Consider the following 21,573-nt stretch of genomic DNA (forward strand, 5'->3'; position numbering starts at 1 on the left):
TCTAACCTCTTCATTTAAAAGAAGTTTGGTAGAAATTCACCATGACCAGCTACTGGTGAATGGACCCCACGGGAGTGCTTTGACTCATCCCAGAATTATGACTGTGACCACATGAAAATTCAATTCTTAGCCAGACTGAGGACCTTTTAGCCAACATTTCCACACTTTTGAGTTAGTGGAACTTTAACTTCAAGTGCTAGAGTCCCATTTCCCTAACTGCTCTTTTAACTCTGGTTAGAACTGGATTTGTTTCAACATTCAGGTGATCGAGTGGATTACTGACTAACAGAAGTCCTCGTTTTGCTTTAGTTGAGTCATGGTGTTTGTAATCCATCGGCTTCCACTAAAGCTGTGTTAATTTCCATCCAAAACTGTACATTTTTTCAAAGACCATTTAGCTCTATCTTTGAGGGTAAATTTTTTGCTGAACTTGCTCTCCTGATGTTTACTGACTGCCTTGCCTTTTGGGGTAGCTTTGGTCCTGTTTGCATCTTATCTGCCCAAGCAGATTGTAAACCCATGGGGGGAAGACACCAATTCCTATACTTTTCATCTTTCACAGAGGAGACTTGCAAAATGTTTTTCTTGAATCATTGACTGAGACTGAGGGATCACCATCTCAAGTATTCATGTTTCTTTTTTTAAAAAAAACTTTTCCACTTCATTGGTTTTTAAATTACAGAATCAACTTTTGCTTATTAAAAAAAAAGTCAGAGTAGAGATGTGTATAAAATCAAAACCTGAAAGACATTACTCCTCAATTTCACTTCCTGGAGGTAATCACAGCTAAAAGCCTGGCTTCTCCTTCCTGCCTGTCTTCAAAGATGTCTTACCATCTTAATCGGTGTGCAGGACAGAAATTGAGACACAGATATAGAGAACAAACGTATGGACACCAAGAGGGGAAAGCGGCGGGGTGGTGGTGGTGGTGGTGGTGGTGATGAATTGGGCGATGGGGATTGACATGTATACACTGATGTGTATAAAATGGATGACTAATAAGAACCTTCTGTATAAAAATATAAACAAAATAAAATTCAAGAAAGAAAAAGATGACTTACCATCTTAAGATGCTATTTGCTTGTCATTACCATCCAGGATTTAGCGCAATGCCTGACACATAGTAATTGCTCAGTAAACGGTTGTGGAACAACTGAGTAGCATTAAGGTATCTCTTTACTCCCAAATTCAACCTTATCTGATTAGGGAGGCAGTGTGATAAAAATATAATCTACAGTTCTTTAATGTTACTAAATCCTAGAACCTGCTTGAAACCTTTTACTTATAATTGCAACAGTCCTTTGAGGTAGGTACTATCGTCATCCACATTTTATAGGTCTCTTGACCTCTCTGTTTCAGTGGCTTCATCTGTAAATTGAGGAAAACAATACCTACCTCCAAGGGTTGTTGTGAGGGTGAAATGCGTTAATGTATGGGAAGCCTCAATACTCTGTAATGACCTATATGGGAAAAGAATCTGAAAAAGAGTGGATATATGTCTATGTATAACTGATTCACTTTGCCGTACACCTGAAACTAACACAACATTGCAAATCAACTGCAGTCCAATAAAAAATTTTTAAAAAATATATTGGAAGCACTTGGAACAGTGCTATACATGGTCAACTGAGAAAGAGTTGAATCTGAATTTCTATATCCTTTATGGATTTTTGTCTTCTTATGAATGCTTGCATTTAATAATGCATCAAACATACGGTACATTTGAAATATCATATTGAGGTCCATACCCAGAATGATGGTGGTACATAACATGGGGATTTAGCATGCTGTTATTGCTGCCCTCAAAGCTTTCCTCCTATATTCTCCTATATCAGTCACCTTCAGTGAGAAGGGAATGGTTGATATTTAAGTTGGCCACAAGGGATGGGAGGATCAATCTTTGTATTGAAAGGTCAGATTTTCAGCTTACTCCTCATGCTGGAAGCATGATCTCCTCCCAGTACAAGGGTTTCTCCCTGTCTTAGTTTGCTAGGGCTGCCATAACAAAATACCGCAGAGCGAGTGTCAATAGAAATCTATTTTCTCCCAGTTCTGGAGGCTGGAAGTCCAAAGTCAGGGTGTCGGCAGGGTTGATTTCTTCTGAGGTTTCTCTCCTTGGCTTGCTGCTTCTGCACGTGGTCTTTGTTCTGTGCCCATGCATGCCTGGTACCTCTGTGTGCGTCCAAATCTCCACTTCTCATAAGGATACCAGTCAGATTGGATTAGGACGCGCCCTAATGGCCTCATTTTAACCTAATCACCCTTTAAAGGTCCTTATCTCCAAACGCAATCACCATCTGACCAACTGGGGATTGGGACTTCAACAAATGATTTTAAGGTGGGAAGACAGAATTTAGCCCAGAACACTTCCTTATTGCTATCAAAGTCAGTAGGAAGCTTTCTCTGAGTTTTGAACTCCTACATGTAAGAATTCAGTCATGCCCTGGGTAAGAGAGGTTTTGTGAATCTGACTCTGTGAGTGTGTCTTATATATACTCAGCAAGTAAACTGGTTCTACCATTTCTCTAAATGACAAATTTGGTTTTTCTTAGTCTGTCATCAACACACTTAAAAACCCAAACATTCCTCCGTAAAATATCCTGTTTCTTCTAAGGCCATCCTCTTTGCAGACTGATCCCTGCTGGGAGACCTTGGAATCTGACCAGATTGTAAATCAGAGACTGTCAATCTTAGGCTTTATTACCTTGCGCCAAATAGGAGACAGATGAGCGACTTCTCACATGTTAGGCTGAGACTGGCTTCCGACCCTGAGACTTTAGCACTTTGTGATCTGGAGGGCCGAAGGACGACAACCAAGGAATTAATCTTTCTGGTTGTAGAGAGTAGAATTTTCAGGCAAAATGACCAAGAAAGGATTTCGTTGAAGTAGGAGAGGACTTGGAACAACAGTCCTCTGAGTTACACACATAAGTCACCTCCATACATCCGCCCCTTAAACTTGGCCTCCCTTATTTTTATTTTAACATTTTTATTGGGGTATAATTGCTTTACAATGGTGTGTTAGTTTCTGCTTTATAACAAAGTGAATCAGTTAAACATATACATATGTTCCCATATCTCTTCCCTCTTGCATCTCCCTCCCTCCCACCCTCCCTATCCCACCCCTCTAGGCGGTCACAAAGCACCGAGCTGATCTCCCTGTACTATGCGGCTGCTTCCCGCTAGCTAGGCCTCTCTTTTTATAAGTACAATTTGGCAACCAAGGAAGTTATGCAAAGAACCCAAAACATGCAGCGAAGGATGTCAGAGTTGAACGGACTGGAACTCTCTCACCCTTAGAAAGCTTTTAGGTTCACGTGCCCAGAAGTGGGTTCTTCTGTGTCTCACGATGCCCGTCTCTGCTGTCCCCAGAGGTCTGGCAGTGAGCCAGTGGGTGGCCCTCAAATCAAAGTGGGGTTTGACACCTTCAGGTTTTACAGGCCAGGGTCTTGGGACCCAGGAATACTTGAATCCTGCCTTGCCAATCTCCCCTTTTCCCTTCAGTTCCCCAGAGAGCCATGCACACTAGAAACAAAACCAACACGAGAATCAAAGTCCAGGAGAAAACTTCTTATCCTGTGAGATTGGCTAATAGATGAAAATTTTCATTTAAAGAGCAGAATCATGGAAAATGCATCTCCAAACCTACCTTAAGCATTTACACTTTCTTTAAAACACATAAATGTACTTATAATAAAAATTGCTTTTGGGCTTCCCTGGTGGCTCAGTGGTTGAGAGTCCGCCTGCTGGTGCAGGGGACGCGAGTTCGTGCCCTGGTCTGGGAGGATCCCACGTGCCGCAGAGCGGCTGGGCCCGTGGGCCATGACCGCTGGGCCTGCGCGTCCGGAGCCTGTGCTCCACAGCGGGAGAGGCCGCAGCGGTGAGGGGCCCGCGTACCGCAACAACAACAACAACAAAAAGTTGCTTTTGATTACTCTTCCAAAAATTACTAATTTTAAGTTCATTTTTAAAATATGATTTAAAAAGATCTTTCTTGCATAAATCATACCCATAATGTGTTGTCTGTGTTTTTCAATTTTGATTTTTTAAAAATTGGAGCAAGAATTTGAAGACTTTGGGCTTCCCTGGTGGCACAGTGGTTAAGAATCCGCCTGCCAGTGCAGGGGGCACGGGTTCAAGCCCTGGTCCAGGAAGATCCCACATGCCACGGAGCAACTAAGCCCGTGCACCACAACTACTGAGCCTGCACTCTAGAGCCCGCGAGCCACACCTACTGAGCCCACGTGCCACAACTACTGAAGCCTGCATGCCTAGAGCCTGTGCTCCACAACAAGAGAAGCCACCACAATGAGAAGCCCATGCACCGCAACAAAGAGTAGCCCCTGCTCGCCACAACTAGAGAAAGCCTGCGTGCAGCAATGAAGACCCAACGCAGCCAAAAATAAATAAAGAAAGAAAGAGTAAGCATGCAGCCCAGCCAACAAGAGAAGTGCACAGGTATTCGAAAGCACAGGGGTTCCAATAACCTTGAGCATTTAGCGTATTCTGGGCATCAGGTCCCATATTTTCAGAGGGCATGAAAAGCAGTGATTGATCGGAAGTTGGTTGAGTGGAGGTCAATTAAAAGAGCTGCTTCTATGCAACTTTATTCACACGTCATCCAATATTGGATACTGTACTCTAGAGCATTCTGGGAAAAAAGGAGAGATTGGAGTATGTGGCTTAGACTTTAGGTCTAAGCAAAGTTTCTAGTCTCTCCCCAGTCTAATATGGGGCCAGTGTCTCTCTGAGGGCTGGGCACAGAAATTATACCCCATGGTGTGTAAGAGGAAGTTCGAGAGAGAGGCAGAGTCTGAGTTTCAACCTTTTAGGTACAGTGACCTGCCCAGTCATCATCGTGGTGCTGTCAGGGGCGTGGAACGTTTGTGTCAGGTAGATTAGCAGCTCTTCCATTTGGAAGGGATACTAACGAGTGGGTGGCCTGAGGTGGGCGCAGCTGACTGACAGCAGACATCCATATCAGGGTTTGGGAGATTTGCAAGATGGCAGCTCAGGCCCAGCACAAGGAGGTTGCAGATGGGGAGTGTCTCCTGCTAATACAGGTTAGTGTGGGCTACAGCAAGGCCCACTCCTGTGACGTGTGGCCTGGGGCACGTGCCAGGGCTTGGTATCCTTTATCTGTGCCCTCAGTGTCTCCAGTTATTTGTTTAATGATACAGTAATTCTTTTTTTTTTAATATTTATTTATTTGGCTGCGCTGGGTCTGAGTTGCAGCATGCGGGATCTTCGTTGCCATGTGCGGGATCTTCGTTGCCCCATGTGGGATCTTTTAGTTGAGGCATGTGGGTTCTTAGTTGCGGCATGTGGGATCTAGCTCCCCGGCCAGGGATCGAACCCAGGCCACCTGCACTGGGAGCGTGGACTCTTAACCACTGGACCACCAAGGAAGTTCTGATACATTGGTTCTTGAAAGATGAGACATTAACTTTTAGAAGGATCTGGTGCTAGCTCAAAATTTATATTTTGACTCAACTCCAGGAACTGGCTAAGGTCCAAGATATTCAGATCCTAAGACTGTATGAATGCACTGTTCCCACCAGAATTGCTTGCCTATTAAAATCACAAATATGAGGTGCTGTTAGAACTCTTTAGGGAGTGAAGTTACAAAAAATCAATAACTTAACAGAAACTTAATGAAGCCTGGGAGCTAAAGAATAAACAACGCATGTCATTACCCTTTAAAAATCTTTAGCTTTTCCCCTCGCATCTTTTGATTACTGTGTTAAGTATGTAATATCTTCGCAATGAGTGGTTTTGCTCTTTTAAGTTGTGCATGTGTATTGATTTGCAGGTTCCATTTCCTTGTTATTATTTACAGGGTTTTGCTATTCAGATATCCTAAATCATTATATAGAGGGAAACATTTTTTAAGGAAAAAAAAATATCATCCTTAATCCTACTACCTTGCCTACACAGCAGACATTTTTATTTCTAATTTTCAGGTTCTGCCTTAGAGCCATATTTTACCTGGATATAATCACTGTAAATATACAACTTTCAGATCTTCTTCTTTCACCAACTCATAATTGTCTTCCTATTTATAGTTATGTTAGAATTATAATGTTAATAACTACCTACTGCCCCAAATGGAACTCCTGAGCGTTCCCTGCAAAACCTGCACCTTCCCCATCCCTGAGTCCGCCTTAATCCCTCCCTTTTTCCCTCACCTCACCTCTAATCCGACAGGAATCTTACTGACCCCACTTTCAACCTGGTGTGTTATTGACAGTTCTCTAGGGCTGCCACAACAAAGAATCACAAACCAGGTGACTGAAAACAACAGAAATGTATTGCCTCCTAGCTCTGGGGGCTGGAAGTCTGACATCAAAGTGCTGGCAGGACCATGCCCCCTCTGGACCTTGTAGGGGAGAACCCTTCCTTGCTTCTGACGGTGGGTGTTGGTCCCCGGCACTCCTCAGCTTACAGCTGCATCACTCCCATCTGTCTTCACGTGGCATTCTTCTCTTCCTATAAGGACACCAGTCATATTGGATTAGGCCCCAGACTAATGACCTCATCTTACCGTGATTGTATTTGCAAAGACCCTTTTTCCAAATAAGTTCACATTCACAGGTGTCTTTTTAGGGGGACACACCTCAACCCAGAGGACCACCCCTCTCTCTCCGCCCCACCTCCTTCCTGCATTGTTCTGGTTTGCCTCCCCCCGCCCCTCCAGTTCCTCACTGATTATTGTACTAGCCTCCTAGCTGGTCTTCTACTGTCACATTTGCCTGCTATGGTCTATTCTTGATTCCTTTGTTCAGAACCCTCCAGAGACTCCCTAATCACTCAGAGTAAAAGCCAAAGTCCTGGCAGTGGCCCTACGGTCCCTCCTGATCTGCACTTGTTCTCACCTCTCACCCCTCTCTGCTCCAGCCACTCTGGCCTCTTTGCTGATTCTCCAGCTCACCAGGCATATTCCCACCTCTGGGCCTTTGCACCTGCTGTTGTTCCCTTTGCCCGAGACGCTCTCTCCCAGATATCCACAGGGCCCATACCTCATTCAAGACTCTGCCCAACTGCCACCTTCCTGACCACTGCTATTACATCATACCCTCACTCTCACCCACCCTGCCACAGTCTCTGCTCCTTTGTGCCATTTTATTTTTCTCCAGAACACTCTCCACCTTCTAAGAGACTGTGTTCTTTACTTGTTTGTTTTCTTTCTTATCTACCACCACCATCCAAATGGAAGCTTCTCTAGGACTGGGGTTTTTGTCTGTTTTGTTATTTGTTCCATCCTTAGCACCTAAAATAGGGCCAGGCCCAGAGTAGGTGCTCAGTGAATATTCGTAGGATTTATGAGAAGTAGGCCAGCACATTTTCTCGTAACTTACTAAACCATTTATCCTTATTAAATGTTCATCTTATTTTCCTAATTTTTTGGTCACTGTAAATAATGCTGCTATAAATAGCTTATTCTGTATAGTTAATTTCCTCCTTTTTTTCAACTATTTCTTGGGGCCACATTTCCAGAGTGAACATTGTCAAATGTCCTTCCAGAAGAATTTTTATCAGTTCATAATGCCACCCACTATTAATGATCGGACTCTGTTTCCATGCTCCCTTGCCACCATTGGATTTTTTAAATAAATAAATAAATAATTAATTAAGTTTTGGCTGCGTTGGGTCTTCATTGCTGCACGCGGGATTTCTCTAGTTGCAGCGAGCGGGGGCTACTCTTCGTTTCGGTGCGTGGGATTCTCATTGTGGTTGCTTCTCTTGTTGTGGAGCACAGGCTCTAGGTGCGCAGGCTTCAGTAGTTGTGGCACACGGGCTCAATAGTTGTGGCTTGCGGGCTCTAAAGTGCAGGCTCAATATTTGTGGCACACGGGCTTAGTTGCTTCACAACGTGTGTGATCTTCCTGGACCAGGGTTTGGACCCGTGTGCCCTGCATTGGCAGGCAGATTCTTTTTTTTTTTAACATCTTTATTGGAGTATAATTGCTTTACATTGTTGTGTTAGTTTCTGCTGTATAACAAAGTGAATCAACTATACGTATACATATATCCCCATATCCCCTCCCTCTTGTGTCTCCCGCCCACCCTCCCTATCCCACCCCTCTAGGTGGTCACAAAGCACTGAGCTGATCTCCCTGTGCTATGCGGCTGCTTCCCACTAGCTGTCTGTTTTACATTTGGTAGTGTATATGTCATTGCCACTCTCTCACTTCATCCCAGCTTCCCCTTCTCCCTCCCCGTGTCCTCAAGTCCATTCTCTACACCTGCGTCTTTATTCCTGTCCTGCCCCTAGGTTCTTCAGAACCTTTTTTTTTTTTTAGATTCCATATATATGTGTTAGCATACGGCATTTGTTTTCCTCTTTCTGACATACTTCACTCTGTATGACAGACTCTGGGTCCATCCACCTCGCTACAAATAACTCAATTTCGTTTCTTTTTATGGCTGAGTAATATTCCATTGTATATATGAGCCACATCCTCTTTATCCATTCATCTGTCGATGGACACTTAGGTTGCTTCCATGTCCTGGCTATTGTAAATAGTTCTGGCAGGCGGATTCTTAACCACTGAGCCACCAGGGAAGTCCTGTAAGTTCTTTAGTATCTTCTGATATGAATTGTCTGATCCAGACTCCTGATTTTTTTTTTCAGAAGGGAGGTTTTAGATTCATATTTATTTATCCATCCTTTTCTGGGGGCAAAGATATGAATCCTTACTTATATTTGTTATAAGTATGTTTCCATTCTACAATGCCCTTTACCTCTGTTTGTGTTTCTACTGAAACGCTGTGTTTTCATCTTTACAGCTGTGGACTACTGTGCCTCAGAAAACCACGGATGTGAACATGAGTGTGTAAACACCGACAGCTCCTACTTTTGCCGGTGCCCTAAAGGATTTGCTCTTAACCCGGATAAGAAGACATGCACAAGTAAGTTACACACATACACACACATTTTTTGATGCTACTGTGGCTGTGGAAATCTTCCAAGCACAGGATTATGTGCTGGGGTTAGGGGGCCTTTTACCTTCTGCCCTATTCCTCCTTTGTCAGACCTTTCTTAACTTGTCCTAAGACCGTAGCCCACTCTATCTCAGTGTCACCCTTCACAGCATCTGACAACAGTATGTATCTTTGATCAGAGACCACATGTCGGAGTGTTCCTCCAGCATCTACAGAGCGTGCTGACGATCAGACCATCTTACTTCATGCTGGCTCAGCCTGCCTGTGCCCACCAGTGTTAACAGGGCTTAAGAAATACTTTCACTGAAGCTTTGTGGCTTGTGGGCTGCAGCTCGGACTCCACACAAGTAAAGGGAAATCTCTGAGCCAAAAGGCTCAGAGACTGTGGTTGCCCCTGGGTGGGGGAGGAGTTGGTGGAGGGCATTTTGCAAAGAACTGCTCAGTGTTTGTTTGAGCTATTTAGTTCTATTTTAACTATACGCATCCACATCAGAATTAATTTGAGCTCCCCAAATCTGACTATAACAATTTATAAACTGACGGTGGTCGTTCGTTTTGTAAAAGGATTCCAAAAACGTTCTTTTAAATGTAAAGATATGTCAGAGCACGTAAGGGATTGTGTTTGGGTAATTATCACCCTATAGAAAGGTTCACTTGAGAAAGTTTGTTTTTAAAGTATTGGGGCCCAGCACGTTTAAAAAGTGACATTTAATAGCAATTTAGAATAAAGTCACCTCTGAAACGTCCGTCAGTGAGAAAACAGGATTTCAATTCATAAAAAGTTCATGTACCCACAACCTTTCTAACTACGTCTATTATGTAAAGCAGGATATGCCTGCATAGTTTTTAAAAAGCGTCCCCCCCAAAACTCCTGAAACATCAACTTGCTTTTCAGTCCCTCCCTGCATATCAACAGTTTATAAGCACCAGAGCTAGAGGCAGGGGTCTAGGATAAAACTGTAAGGGGCACAGGAAGTCAAAACATACATTTCTGGACCCCAAGCCACATGCCAATAGCAGTGAACAAGGCCAAGTCCTTCCTGGAGGAGATATCTCGGCTGAGTCGAAGGCAGAGCCATCCTTCACCAGGTAAAGAAGAGTGAGATGTAGGTGGCCAGGAGGAGGGAAGATGTGCAACATATCAGCCAGGCAGACCCATCTCTACAACTGGCCTACGGTTGCTTATTGACCGAATAAGAGAAAGAGTGAATGGACTGTTCTGTTCCTAGCCTCCCTTCCTTTCTGAATATTCTGAGCTGTGAGCCAGCGGCCTGGGCTGGGGTAGCGTTCGGGGAGTTGTGGCTGCTGGGCTGATGAGTCAGTTCTGTCCATCAAAGGGGAGGCCACATGCCGCCGAGGGCAGTTCAAATCCCAGTTCATCTGCATTTTTGCTGGATGATCCTTTTTTTGTGGTTCGCGGGCCTCGCACTGTTGTGGCCTCTCCCGTGGCGGAGCACAGGCTCCGGATGCGCAGGCTCAGAGGCCATGGCTCACGGGCCCAGCCGCTCCGCGGCATGTGGGATCTTCCCGGACCAGGGCACGAACCCGCGTCCCCTGCATCGGCAGGCGGACTCTCAACCACTGCGCCACCAGGGAAGCCCTTGCTGGCTGATCTTGGGCAAGTTATGCCTCAGTTGCCTCAGCTGTAATGGGGGAGATAATACCACCTACTCCATGGTGTTGTCTTGAAGGCTCAATGAGAGAATTCATCTAAACCGTTTAGCACGTGGCCTGGTGCCAAGCAAATTCTTGAAGGGATGACACTGGCTTCAAAAAGACTTTAAATTGGGATCTACTGAGAATATACCACGTGCCTGGGGTAAGTTTAATAGCGCCTAAAAAATTCAAACTTCAAGACTTCTGCTGGAGACTGCTTGGGAACACAAGCCACACAGAGCAGCTCAGCCACCTGCAAGGTGTTATATGACCAAAGGCTCCCAGGGTGACACAGACAAGACTCATGGTAGGAGTTAAGGGAAGGAGGAGGTCAGCGGGACGAGAAGAGGTGGGGATGCGGCTGCCGCCCTGGGACGAGGCCTGGAGGGACACATGTATCCTCTCCAGTCTCCTTCCTGCCTCTGTAGCACTCCTTCCCTGGCTGGGAAGGTCACCTGACCTCACCGCCAGCCCCTGTTCCCAGAGCCTCACCATCAACATGTCACCTATCCCGAATCTCACGGGATGTGGAGAATGACAAGCCCCAGGACAGTACAAACAGGGAGACCCTAGAAGTAGATGGTGCTGTGCAGGGGACCTGGGAGAGGAGTTCCAGCTGAAAGTCAGGGGAGGGACTGGTCCAGCTGTGAGGTCTCACCGGCTAGGCACGGAGCCTGGCAGTTCAGCTGTCTCTGGGCCCTGTTGGAGTCAAGACCCAGAAGTGGGCCCCCCCACCAATGTGTGGGCAGAGAAGAGTGCTGGGCAATCAGCCTCCGGGAGATGAGTCCCCTAGAAGGGTCCCCTTCCTGCTATGCTTGGGGGCGCGGCAGGGAGCCAGACCTGGGGAGGGGACTGGCAAGAGAATAGAACCACCCCCCCCCCTCGGAGGACTTGGAAGGCTGTGAGAGTAGGGAATAAGGCAGTTCAGCTGTAAGAACCAAGACACTTGGGAATGCTCCAGATCTCTGACAAAAACAGGAACACAAACTGAGAAATAGCGACCAGTTAAGAGGACAGAAACACAGGGTGGAGGTGAAAGCTCAGAATCAAGGCAGGGATCCTGTTTTTAATTAATGAGGTATCACATCAGCTTCCCGCCAAGTCAGAGCCTGGCTGCTGCTGTGATGGTGAGAGATTTAAAACAGGTTTTTCCCGTTCCTCATCAACTTGCAGAAAATGAAGTAAAAGAAACTCAGTTCCTTAAATTTGAGTCTCTATTTTATTTTTATAAATTTATTTATTTCTTTATGCTTCCTTGGGTCTTCACTGCTGCGCGCAGGCTTTCTTTAGTTGCCGTGAGTGGGGGCTACTCTTCGTTGCGGTGCACGGGCTTCTCATTGCGGTGGCTTTGCTTGTTGCAGAGCACGGGCTCTAGGCACGCGGGCTCAGTAGTTGTGGCTCACGGGCTCTAGAGCACAGGCTCAGTAGTTGTGGCGCACGGGCTTCGTTGCTCCGTGGCATGTGGGATCTTCCCATACCAGGGCTTGAACCCGTGTCCCCTCCATTGGCAGGTGGATTCTTAACCACTGCACCACCAGGGAAGCCCCTGAATCTCTATTTTTAACCAAAAGTATATTTGAAAGCGAATCCAACTAGTAAGTGTGCAATTATTGTCTAAAAAATATAGACTTGTGAATGTAATATACCAGCATGATTAATTTATGATTAAGCCGAAATGTACATAATAGAGCTTTATGTTCCTGAACAAATCATATAATTAAAATATGTAAGTAGTGTTCAGTTCTTTACCCTAAAGCATCCCATACAAATCCATCTGAATATTTTCTAGAGGGGAGAAGGGTAGAAATATGCAGGTACCATCAATTTGCAAAATATTGGCAAGACTTCTTTTTTTTTTACTGTGGTAAACTAGACATAATATAAGATTTTCCATTGTAACCATTTTTAAGTGTGCAGTTCAGTGGCATTAAGTACATTCATGCTGTTGTACAACTATCACCACCGTCCAGCTGCAGAGCATTTTCATCTCCCTAAACTGAAACTCTGTACCCATTAAATAATAATTCCCCCCTCCCCTTTCTTCCCCACCACCCCTGGCAACCACCATTCTACTTTCTGTCTCTATGAATTTGGCTACTCTAGGTACCTCATGCAAGTGGGATCATACAATATTTGTCCCTCTGTGATTGGCTTATTTCACTTAGCAAAATGTCCTCAAGTTTCATCCATGATGTAGCATGTGTCACAATTTCCTTCCTCTTTAGGGCTGAATAATATTCCATGTATGTGTACACCACATTTTGTTTATTCATCCTCTTGTGTTGCTTCCATCTCTTGGTTATTATGAATAATGCTGCTATGAGCATGGGTGTACACGTATCTGTTCAAGTCCCTGCTTTCAGCTCTTGGGCATATACTTAGAAGTGGAATTGCTGAATATTATGGGGACAAGATTTTCAGAGGTCCATAGAAACCGTTACTCCTGAACTGGCACGAGAACATTCTCAGATGCTCAGGGTCTTTTCAGGAGACAGGGATTTGTGTCTTTGGTATCAAGGAGACTGTGGGTTTCATGTCTAATGCTTAATCATCTAACACCTGTAATGTTGAGTAAGGGCAGTTGTTGACGTCGTATTTTGCATCTTCCTGTTTATTACTTACTGGCTTTGAGATCATTATTTTTCAGGCTCCATTGATAACTTGGTTGACATTTCTATCCTTATTTTTCAAATAGGAGTGCTTTCACAAAGTACCAAATGAATATTAATACTTGCATTAAAAATGAAACACAGAGTCCGCCTGGAGGGGTGGGGTAGGGAGGGTGGGAGGGAGGGAGACGCAAGAGGGATGAGATATGGGAACATATGTATAACTGATTCACTTTGTTATAAAGCAGAAACTAACACACCATTGTAAAGCAATTATACTCCAATAAAGATGTAAAAAAAAATGAAACACAGACATAGGAAATAATTTTTTACTGCATCAGCAATAGACGAACTAGAATGTATCAGTCTCTGGGTTTCCTGGCCAGCTTGTTGTTAACCTGCTGAGCCCCAGTATCTTCTTACAGGCTGCAATATGCCACTTGCTTTCGTAAGACCTGTGTGCATGAATCAAAGACTCTCAGTTGGTAAAAATAGAGTCGCCAAATGACCCAGCAATCCCACTCCTGGGCATATATCCAAACAAAACTATAATTTAAAAAGTTACCCCTGGGCTTCCCTGGTGGCGCAGTGGTTGAGAGCCCGCCTGTCGATGCAGGGGACACGGGTTCGTGCCCCGGTCCGGGAAGATCCCACGTGCCGTGGAGCGGCTGGGCCCGTGAGCCGTGGCCGCTGAGCCTGCGCGTCCGGAGCCTGTGCTCCACAACGGGAGAGGCCACAACAGTGAGAGGCCCGCATACCACAAAAAAAAAAAAAAAAAAAAAGTTACCCGTATGTTCATAGCAGCACTATTCACAATAGGCAAGACACGGAATCAACCTAAATGTCCACTGACAGATGAATGGATAAAGAAGATGTGGTACATTTATACAATGGAGTATTACTTAGCCATAAAAAATAATGAAATAATGTCATTTGCAGTTACATGGAAGGACCTAGAGATTATCATACTAAGTGAAGTAAGTCAGAAAGAGAAAGACAAATGCCATATGGTATCACTTATATGTGGAATCTAAAATATGACACAAATGAATTTACCTACGAAATGGAAACAGACTCACAGACATAGAGAACAGACTTATGGTTGCCAAGGGGGAGGGAGGGTTGGGGAAGGGTGGATTGACAGTTTGGGATTAGCAGATGCAAAGTATTATATATAGAATGGGTAAACAACAAGGACCTACTGTATCGCACAGGGAACTATATTCAATATCCTGTGATAAATGATAATGGAAAAGAAAATAAATGTGTTTTCTTTAAAAAGAAGACTCTCAGTTGAAAGAGACCTCAAGTTCAACCTACTTCTAGCCCAACCACCCATCCTACAATATCCTCACTGTGTCATCATCCAGCCTCCACTTGAATACCCCTACTGACAGGACACTTACTACACCCCCTGCAGTGCATTTCACTTTGTACAGCTCTGACTCTTAGAAAGTGATTCCTTACACTGACCTGATCACTACTTCCTTGCACTTTGAGACCAACAGGACAAATTAAGCTTCTCACATTTTCCTGTTCACTAAGAATGAGTCATATCCGAATAATTTTATTTCATTTAGTAGACTAGCCAGGCATGGAAAATGTGGAAGCAACTATCTAGACTCTAACAGACATTCCATCGATTTGCTAAAGACATCCCCACGCCCCACAGACCGGATGGAGAATTGTGTGCTGGATGAAAGAGCCATTGGTTGAGTTCATAACTGGCCGAATGTCTGAGCTGAGATCCTCCTGGAGGGAAGTGTTTAAACAGCCTGGCCAGAAGCATCAAGGAGGGTTCACGAGCTGTCTTCTGTTCTTAGTGACTCCTTGTTGGTTCTTAGTGGGCAGTGTTTACACATCTAAACTTTCACAAAACACTCCATTAAGAGTAATACCAGTAACCATTTATTTATTCAACAAATACCTGTCGATTGCCTACTATGTGCCAGATACATTTGTAGATACTGGGAATGCAGTGGTAAATAAAACAGACCAAGAACCTCTTGTACTTACGGAGCGTACATTCTATTGGAGCAGGGTAACAGAGGATTACAAGTCTCAACAAGAAAGTGACATTTGGTCAAAAACTTGAAGCAGGTGAGGGAAGGAGGAAACTTTTGAAGCAGAGGAAACAGCACTGGTGCAAAGGCCCTGAGGCAGAAACTGTGATGCCCGGCAGTGTTGAGGGACAGCAAGAAAGTCCATATGACTAGATTAGAGTGAGAGATGGTGAGGCAGGTGTTATGGTCCATAGTGCATACAGCTTGCCCTCTCCACAGTCATACATTCGCTTCCTATCTCCCCAAATTCCAGCGATCCCTAGGAGCTCATGGTCACTCCCCTATGCTGAGCTCCCAAACAGGCTTTGTTTGTTTGCCTATATCTTGTGTGTCAGGTATAGACATCAGAAGCTATAAATATTGTTCCTAGCAATGTTCCCTGATTATTTTCTTCTCCAAATTACTGGGCACCTCCCACACCGTTCTTTTTTCTATTTTATTTCTGCCAGTTTCCATGGCAACTAGTCTCACAATTATGTGTGCGGATATTTATTTTTAACACCTTTTCTAATTGCAAAAGTAATATAGACTCATTGTAGAAAACTGGATAGTATAGAAATGAAATTGTATAAAATGAAATGATCTGTAATCTTATCACCCAGCAATAACCATTGTTAATACTGATTTGCTACCTTTCTCTCGGTCTTTCTTTTTTTTTTTTTTTTTTTTAAATTTTTATTTATTTATTTATTTATGGCTGTGTGGGGTCTTCGTTTCTTTGCGTGGGCTTTCTCTAGTTGTGGCAAGCGGGGGCCACTCTTCATCGCGGTGCGTGGGCTTCTCACTATCGCAGCCTCTCTTGTTGCAGAGCACAGGCTCCAGATGCGCAGGCTCAGTAATTGTGGCTCACGGGCTTAGTTGCTCCGTGGCATGTAGGATCTTCCCAGACCAGGGCTCGAACCCGTGTCTCCTGCATTGGCAGGCAGATTCTCAACCACTGTGCCACCAGGGAAGCCCCTCGGTCTTTCTTTTTAATGCTTATGTATATATTTTTATAGAGTTGAGATCATAGAGTATAACATTAAATCATGAACATTTTCACATGTCATTTAAACTTTATCAAAAGCATTTTAATGTCCGCATAATATCCTATCATATGTATGTATCACAGTTTGTTCAGCACTTTTTTGGCTGTTTAAATTGTGTTGTGATAAATGTTCTTGCATATAAATCTTTGCATTTCTGATCATTTTCTTAGGAACAAAACATGAAAGGAAATTTATTGAGTCAAAGGCTATTAACATTTTTAAGGCTTTTGATGTATATTACAAAATTATTTTCCAAAAACTTTGTACCATTTTTTTATACTATACCATAAAATTGCCTGATTTTTTAAAATAAATTTATTTATTTTTGGTGGCGTCGGGTCTTCGTTGTTGTGTGCAGGCTTTCTCTAGTTGCAGCGAGCGGGGGCTACTCTTCGTTGCAGTGTGCGGGCTTCTCATTGCAGTGGCTTCTCTTGTTGCAGAGCACGGGGCTGTAGGCACGCGGGCTTCAGTAGCTGTGGCTCGAAGGCTCTCGAGCACACGCTCAGTAGTTGTGAGGCACGGGCTTAGTTGCTCCGCGGCATGTGGGATCTTCCCGGACCAAGACTCGAACGTGTGTCTCCTGCATTGGCAGGCGGATTCTTAACCACTGCGCCACCCGGGAAGCCCAAATTGCCTGATTTTAAAACTTTTTGTTAATTTACTAGGAGAAAACTTTTTCTCATTGCTTTATTTATTATCATGTCTTTAGTTACCATTTCTTCATAAAATTATGTATGTCCAACTTATAAATGTATGTCTGTTGGTGTTATTTGATTAATCTGTTCCATTATAAGAGATTACATATAAGTGACTCCTATAAGCTCCATGAAGGAAAGGACTGTACTTTTGCCCGCTGCTGATTCCATTGCCTGGCCCATGGTAGATGTTCAGAGAATATTTATTGAATGATTTAGTGAATAGTGAGGTTAACACTTTTTCACAAAGTTAATAGACATTCAAAGAAAGGAAGTATATATCTGAGCTGAAATTAAAGAAATAGATAATAGGAAACCAACAGAGAAAACTGGTAAAATCAAAAAGTGGTTTTTTGAAATTAGTAAAATTTATGAATCTCTAGCCGCACTGGTCAGGGGGGAAAAAACAGAGAAGACACAAATGACCAATATCAGGAATGAGAGAGTGGACATCACTGCAGATCCTATAAACATTGGAAGGATAATAAGGGAAAATGATAAACAAATTTATGCCAATAACTTCAGCAACTTAGATTAAATAGACAAATTCCTTGAAAGACCCAAACTACTAATTGTTTTTTCTTTTCCATTATGGTTTATTACAGGGTACTGAATATAGTTCCCTGTGCTATACAATAGGACCTTGTTGTTTATCCATTCTATATATAATAGTTTGCATCTGCTAATCCCAAACTCCCAATCCACCCTTCCCCAAGCCTCCCTCCCCCTTGGCAACCACAAGTCTGTTCTCTGTGTCTGTGAGTCTGTTTCCATTTCATAGATAAGTTCATTTGTGTCATATTTTAGATTCCACATATAAGTGATACCATATGGTATTTGTCTTTCTCTTTCTGACTTACTTCACTTAGTATGGTAATCTCTAGGTCCATCCATGTAATTTCAAATGGCATTATTTCATTCTTTTTTATGGCTAAGTAACATTCCATTGGAAATAAGTACCGTGTCTTCTTTATCCATTCATCTGTCGATGGACACTTTTTTCCATGTCTTGGCTATTGTAAATAGTGCTGCTATGAATACAAGGGTACATGTGTCTCTTTGAATTACAGTTTTGTCTGTATATATGCTCAGGAGTGGGGTTGCTGGATCATATGGCAACTCTAGTTTTAGTTTTCTGAGGAGCCTCCGTACTGTTCTCCATAGTGGCTGCACCAATTTATGTTCCTACCAACAGTATAGGAGGGTTTCCTTTTCAACCTTTCCAGCATTTTATTCGTAGACTTTTTAATGGTGGCCATTCTGACCAGTGTGAGGTGGTACCTCACTGTGATTTGGTTTGCATTTCTCTAATAATTAGCGATGTTGACCATATTTTCATGTGCCTGTTGGCCATCTGTATGTCTTCTTTGGAGAAATGTCTATTTCTGTGTTCTGCCCACTTTCTGATTGGGTTGTTTGTTTTCTTATTATTGAGTTGTATGAGCTGTTTGTATATTTTAGAAGCCCTTGTTGGTCACATCGTTTGCAAATATTTTCTCCCAGTCCATAGGTTGTTTTTTTGTTTTCTTTATGATTTCCTTTGCTGTGCAAAAGCTTATGTTTGATTAGGTCCCATTTGGGTCTTTTTGCTTTTATTTCTATTGCCTTGGGAGACTGACCATTGGTACGATTATGTCAGAGAATGTTTTGTCTATGTACTCTTCTAGGAGTTTTATGGTGTCTTGTCTTATATTTAAGTCTTTAAGCCATTTTGAGTTTATGTTTGTGTATGGTGTGAGGGTGTGTTCTAACTTCATTGATTTACATGCAGCTGTCCAGCTTTCCCAACACCACTTGCTGAAGAGACTTTTTCTCCATTCTATATTCTCGCCTCCTTTGTTGAAGATTAATTGGCCATAGATGTGGGGGTTTATTTCTGGGCTCTCTATTCTATTTCATTGATCCAAATGTCTGTTTTTGTGCCAATAGCATGCTCTTTTTTTTTTTTAAACACCTTTATTGGAGTATGATTGCTTTACAATGGTGTGTTAGTTTCTGCTTTATAACAAAGTGAATCAGCTATACATATACATATATCCCCATATCTCTTCCCTCTTGCATCTCCCTCCCTCCCACCCTCCCTATCCCACCCCTCTAGGGGGTCACAAAGCACCAAGTACCCTGTGCTATGCGGCTGCTTCCCACTAGCTATCGGTTTTACATTTGGTAGTGTATATATGTCCATGCCACTCTCTCGCTTTGTCCCAGCTTACCCTTCCCCCTCCCCATATCCTCAAGTCCATTCTCTAGTAGGTCTGCATCTTTATTCCCGTCCTGCCCCTAGGTTCTTCATGACTTTTTTTTTTTTTTTTGGATTCCATATATATGTGTTAGCATACGGTATTTGTTTTTCTCTTTCTGACTTCACTCTGTATGACAGACTCTAGGTCCATCCACCTCACTACAAATAACTCAATTTCATTTCTTTTTATAGCATGCTCTTTTGATTACTCTAGCTTTATAGTACTGCCTGAAGTCTGGGAGGGTTATGCCTCCTGCTTTGTTCTTTTCCCTCGGGATTGCTGTGGCAATTCTGGGTCTTTTACGGTTGTATATAAATTTTAGGATTATTTGTTCTAGTTCTGTGAAAAATGTCACGGGTAGTTTGATAGGGATCACATTAAACATGTAGATTGCTTTGGCAAGTATGGCCATTTTAACAATACTAATTTTTCTAATCCAAGAGCATGGGATATTTTCCATTTATTTATTTATTTATTTATTTATTTATTTGCCACACTGTGTGGCATATGGGATCTTAGTTCCCCGACCAGGTATCAAACCCGTGCCCCCTGCATTGGGAGCACGAAGTCTTAACCACTGGACCACCAGGGAAGTCCCCATTTTTTTAAATCATCTTCAGTTTCCTTTATCAATGTTTTATAGTTCTCAGCCTATAAATCTTTCACCTCCTTGGTCAGGTTTATTCTAAGTATTTTATCTTTTTTGATGTAATTTTAAAAGGGATTGTTTCTTTCTTTTTTTAAATATTTATTTATTTATTTGGTTGCACCAGGCGGGCTCCTTAGTTGCGGCTCGTGGGCTCCTTAGTTGCGGCTTGCCAGCTCCTTAGTTGCAGCATATGGGCTCTTTAGTTGCGGCTCGCTGACTCCTTAGTTGTGGCATGCATGTTGGATCTAGTTCCCTGACCAGAGATCAAACCCGGGCCCCCTGCATTGGGAGCATGGAGTCTTATCCACTGCACCACCAGGGAAGTCCCCAAGGGATTGTTCTTTACTTTCACTTTCTGATATGTCATTGTTAGTGTAAAGAAATGCAGCCGATTTCTGTATGTTAATCTTGTATCCTACTACCTTGCTGAATTTGTTTATCAGTTTTAGTAGCTTTTGTGTGGAATTTTTAGGGTTTTCTGTATATAGTATCATGTCATCTGCATATAATGAGAATTTTACCTCTTCCCTTCCAATTTGGATACCTTTTATTTCTTTTTCTTATATGATTGCTGTGGCTAGGGCTTCCAGTACTATGTTAAATAGAAGTGATGAGAATGGGCATCCTTATCATGTTCCAGATTTTAACAGGAAGGCTTTCAGCTTGTCACGGTTGAGTATTATGTTGACTGTGGGTTAGTCATAAATAGCTTTTATTCTGTTGAGATATGTTCCCTCTATATCCACTTTGGTAAGAGTTTTTATCATGAATGGATATTGAATTTTATCAAATGCTTTTTCTGCATCTGTTGAGATATCATGTGGTTTTTGTCTTCTTTTGTGGATGTGGTGTATCACACTGATTGATTTGCATATGTTGAAACATCCTTGTGATCCTGAGATGAAGCCAACTTGGTCATGGTGTATGATGTTTTCTGTGTGTTGTTGGATTCACAAACTCCTAAAATTAACTCAAGAAGAAATAGATAATCTGAATAGGCCTCTATCTATTAAAAGAAATTGAACTTGTACTTGTAAACCTTCCCACAAAGACATCTCCAGGGCTAGTTGGCTTAACTGGTAAATTCTACCAAATTCTACCATTTGAGGAAGAACAAATACCAATTTTATACAAATTCTTCCAGAAAACAGTAGAGGAAGGAGCATTTTTCAACTTATTCTATAAGGCCAGCATTATCCAAATACCAAGTCCAGAAAAAGGCATTACAAGAAAAGAAAACCAGGGACTTCCCTGGCAGTCCAGTGGTTAAGACTCCGCGCTTCCATTGCAGGGGGCACCGGTTCGATCCCTGGTCAGGGAACTAAGATCCAGCATGCAGCATGGTGCAGCCAAAAAAAAGAGAGAAAACCACACAAATGTCCCTCATGAAATACATGCCAAAGATCTTTAATTATTTTTAGCAATAAAATTCCACAATATATAAAAAGGATAATACCTCATGAACAAGTGGGATTTATCCCAGGAATTCAAGGATGATTTAACATGCAAATGAAATTTAAAACATTAACATACTAAAAAGCAGAAACTATATGATCCAAGTCAATAGTTACAGAAAGAGCACAGGACAAGACCTGACATTCATTTACTATTAAAAAAAAAAAGTCTCTCAGCAGACTAGGAATGAAGAGAACTGCCTCAATCTGATAAAGTGCATCAATGAAAA

At 42.8% G+C, this 21,573-nt stretch overlaps 1 protein-coding gene across 2 annotated transcripts in view; it reads left to right on the top strand.

Annotated features, from left to right (window-relative positions):
• Window positions 1–21,573, top strand: part of MATN2 (matrilin 2) — a 156,022-nt gene that overhangs the window by 88,973 nt on the left and 45,476 nt on the right. For both annotated transcript variants that reach the window (XM_030862965.3, XM_030862966.3), the window contains exon 6: window positions 8,791–8,913. In XM_030862965.3, coding sequence (XP_030718825.1) covers window positions 8,791–8,913 — 123 coding nt within the window. The remainder of the gene's footprint in view (window positions 1–8,790; window positions 8,914–21,573) is intronic.

This window comes from Globicephala melas, chromosome 17, assembly GCF_963455315.2.
Source record: "Globicephala melas chromosome 17, mGloMel1.2, whole genome shotgun sequence".
Classification (NCBI taxonomy): Eukaryota; Metazoa; Chordata; class Mammalia; order Artiodactyla; family Delphinidae; genus Globicephala; species Globicephala melas.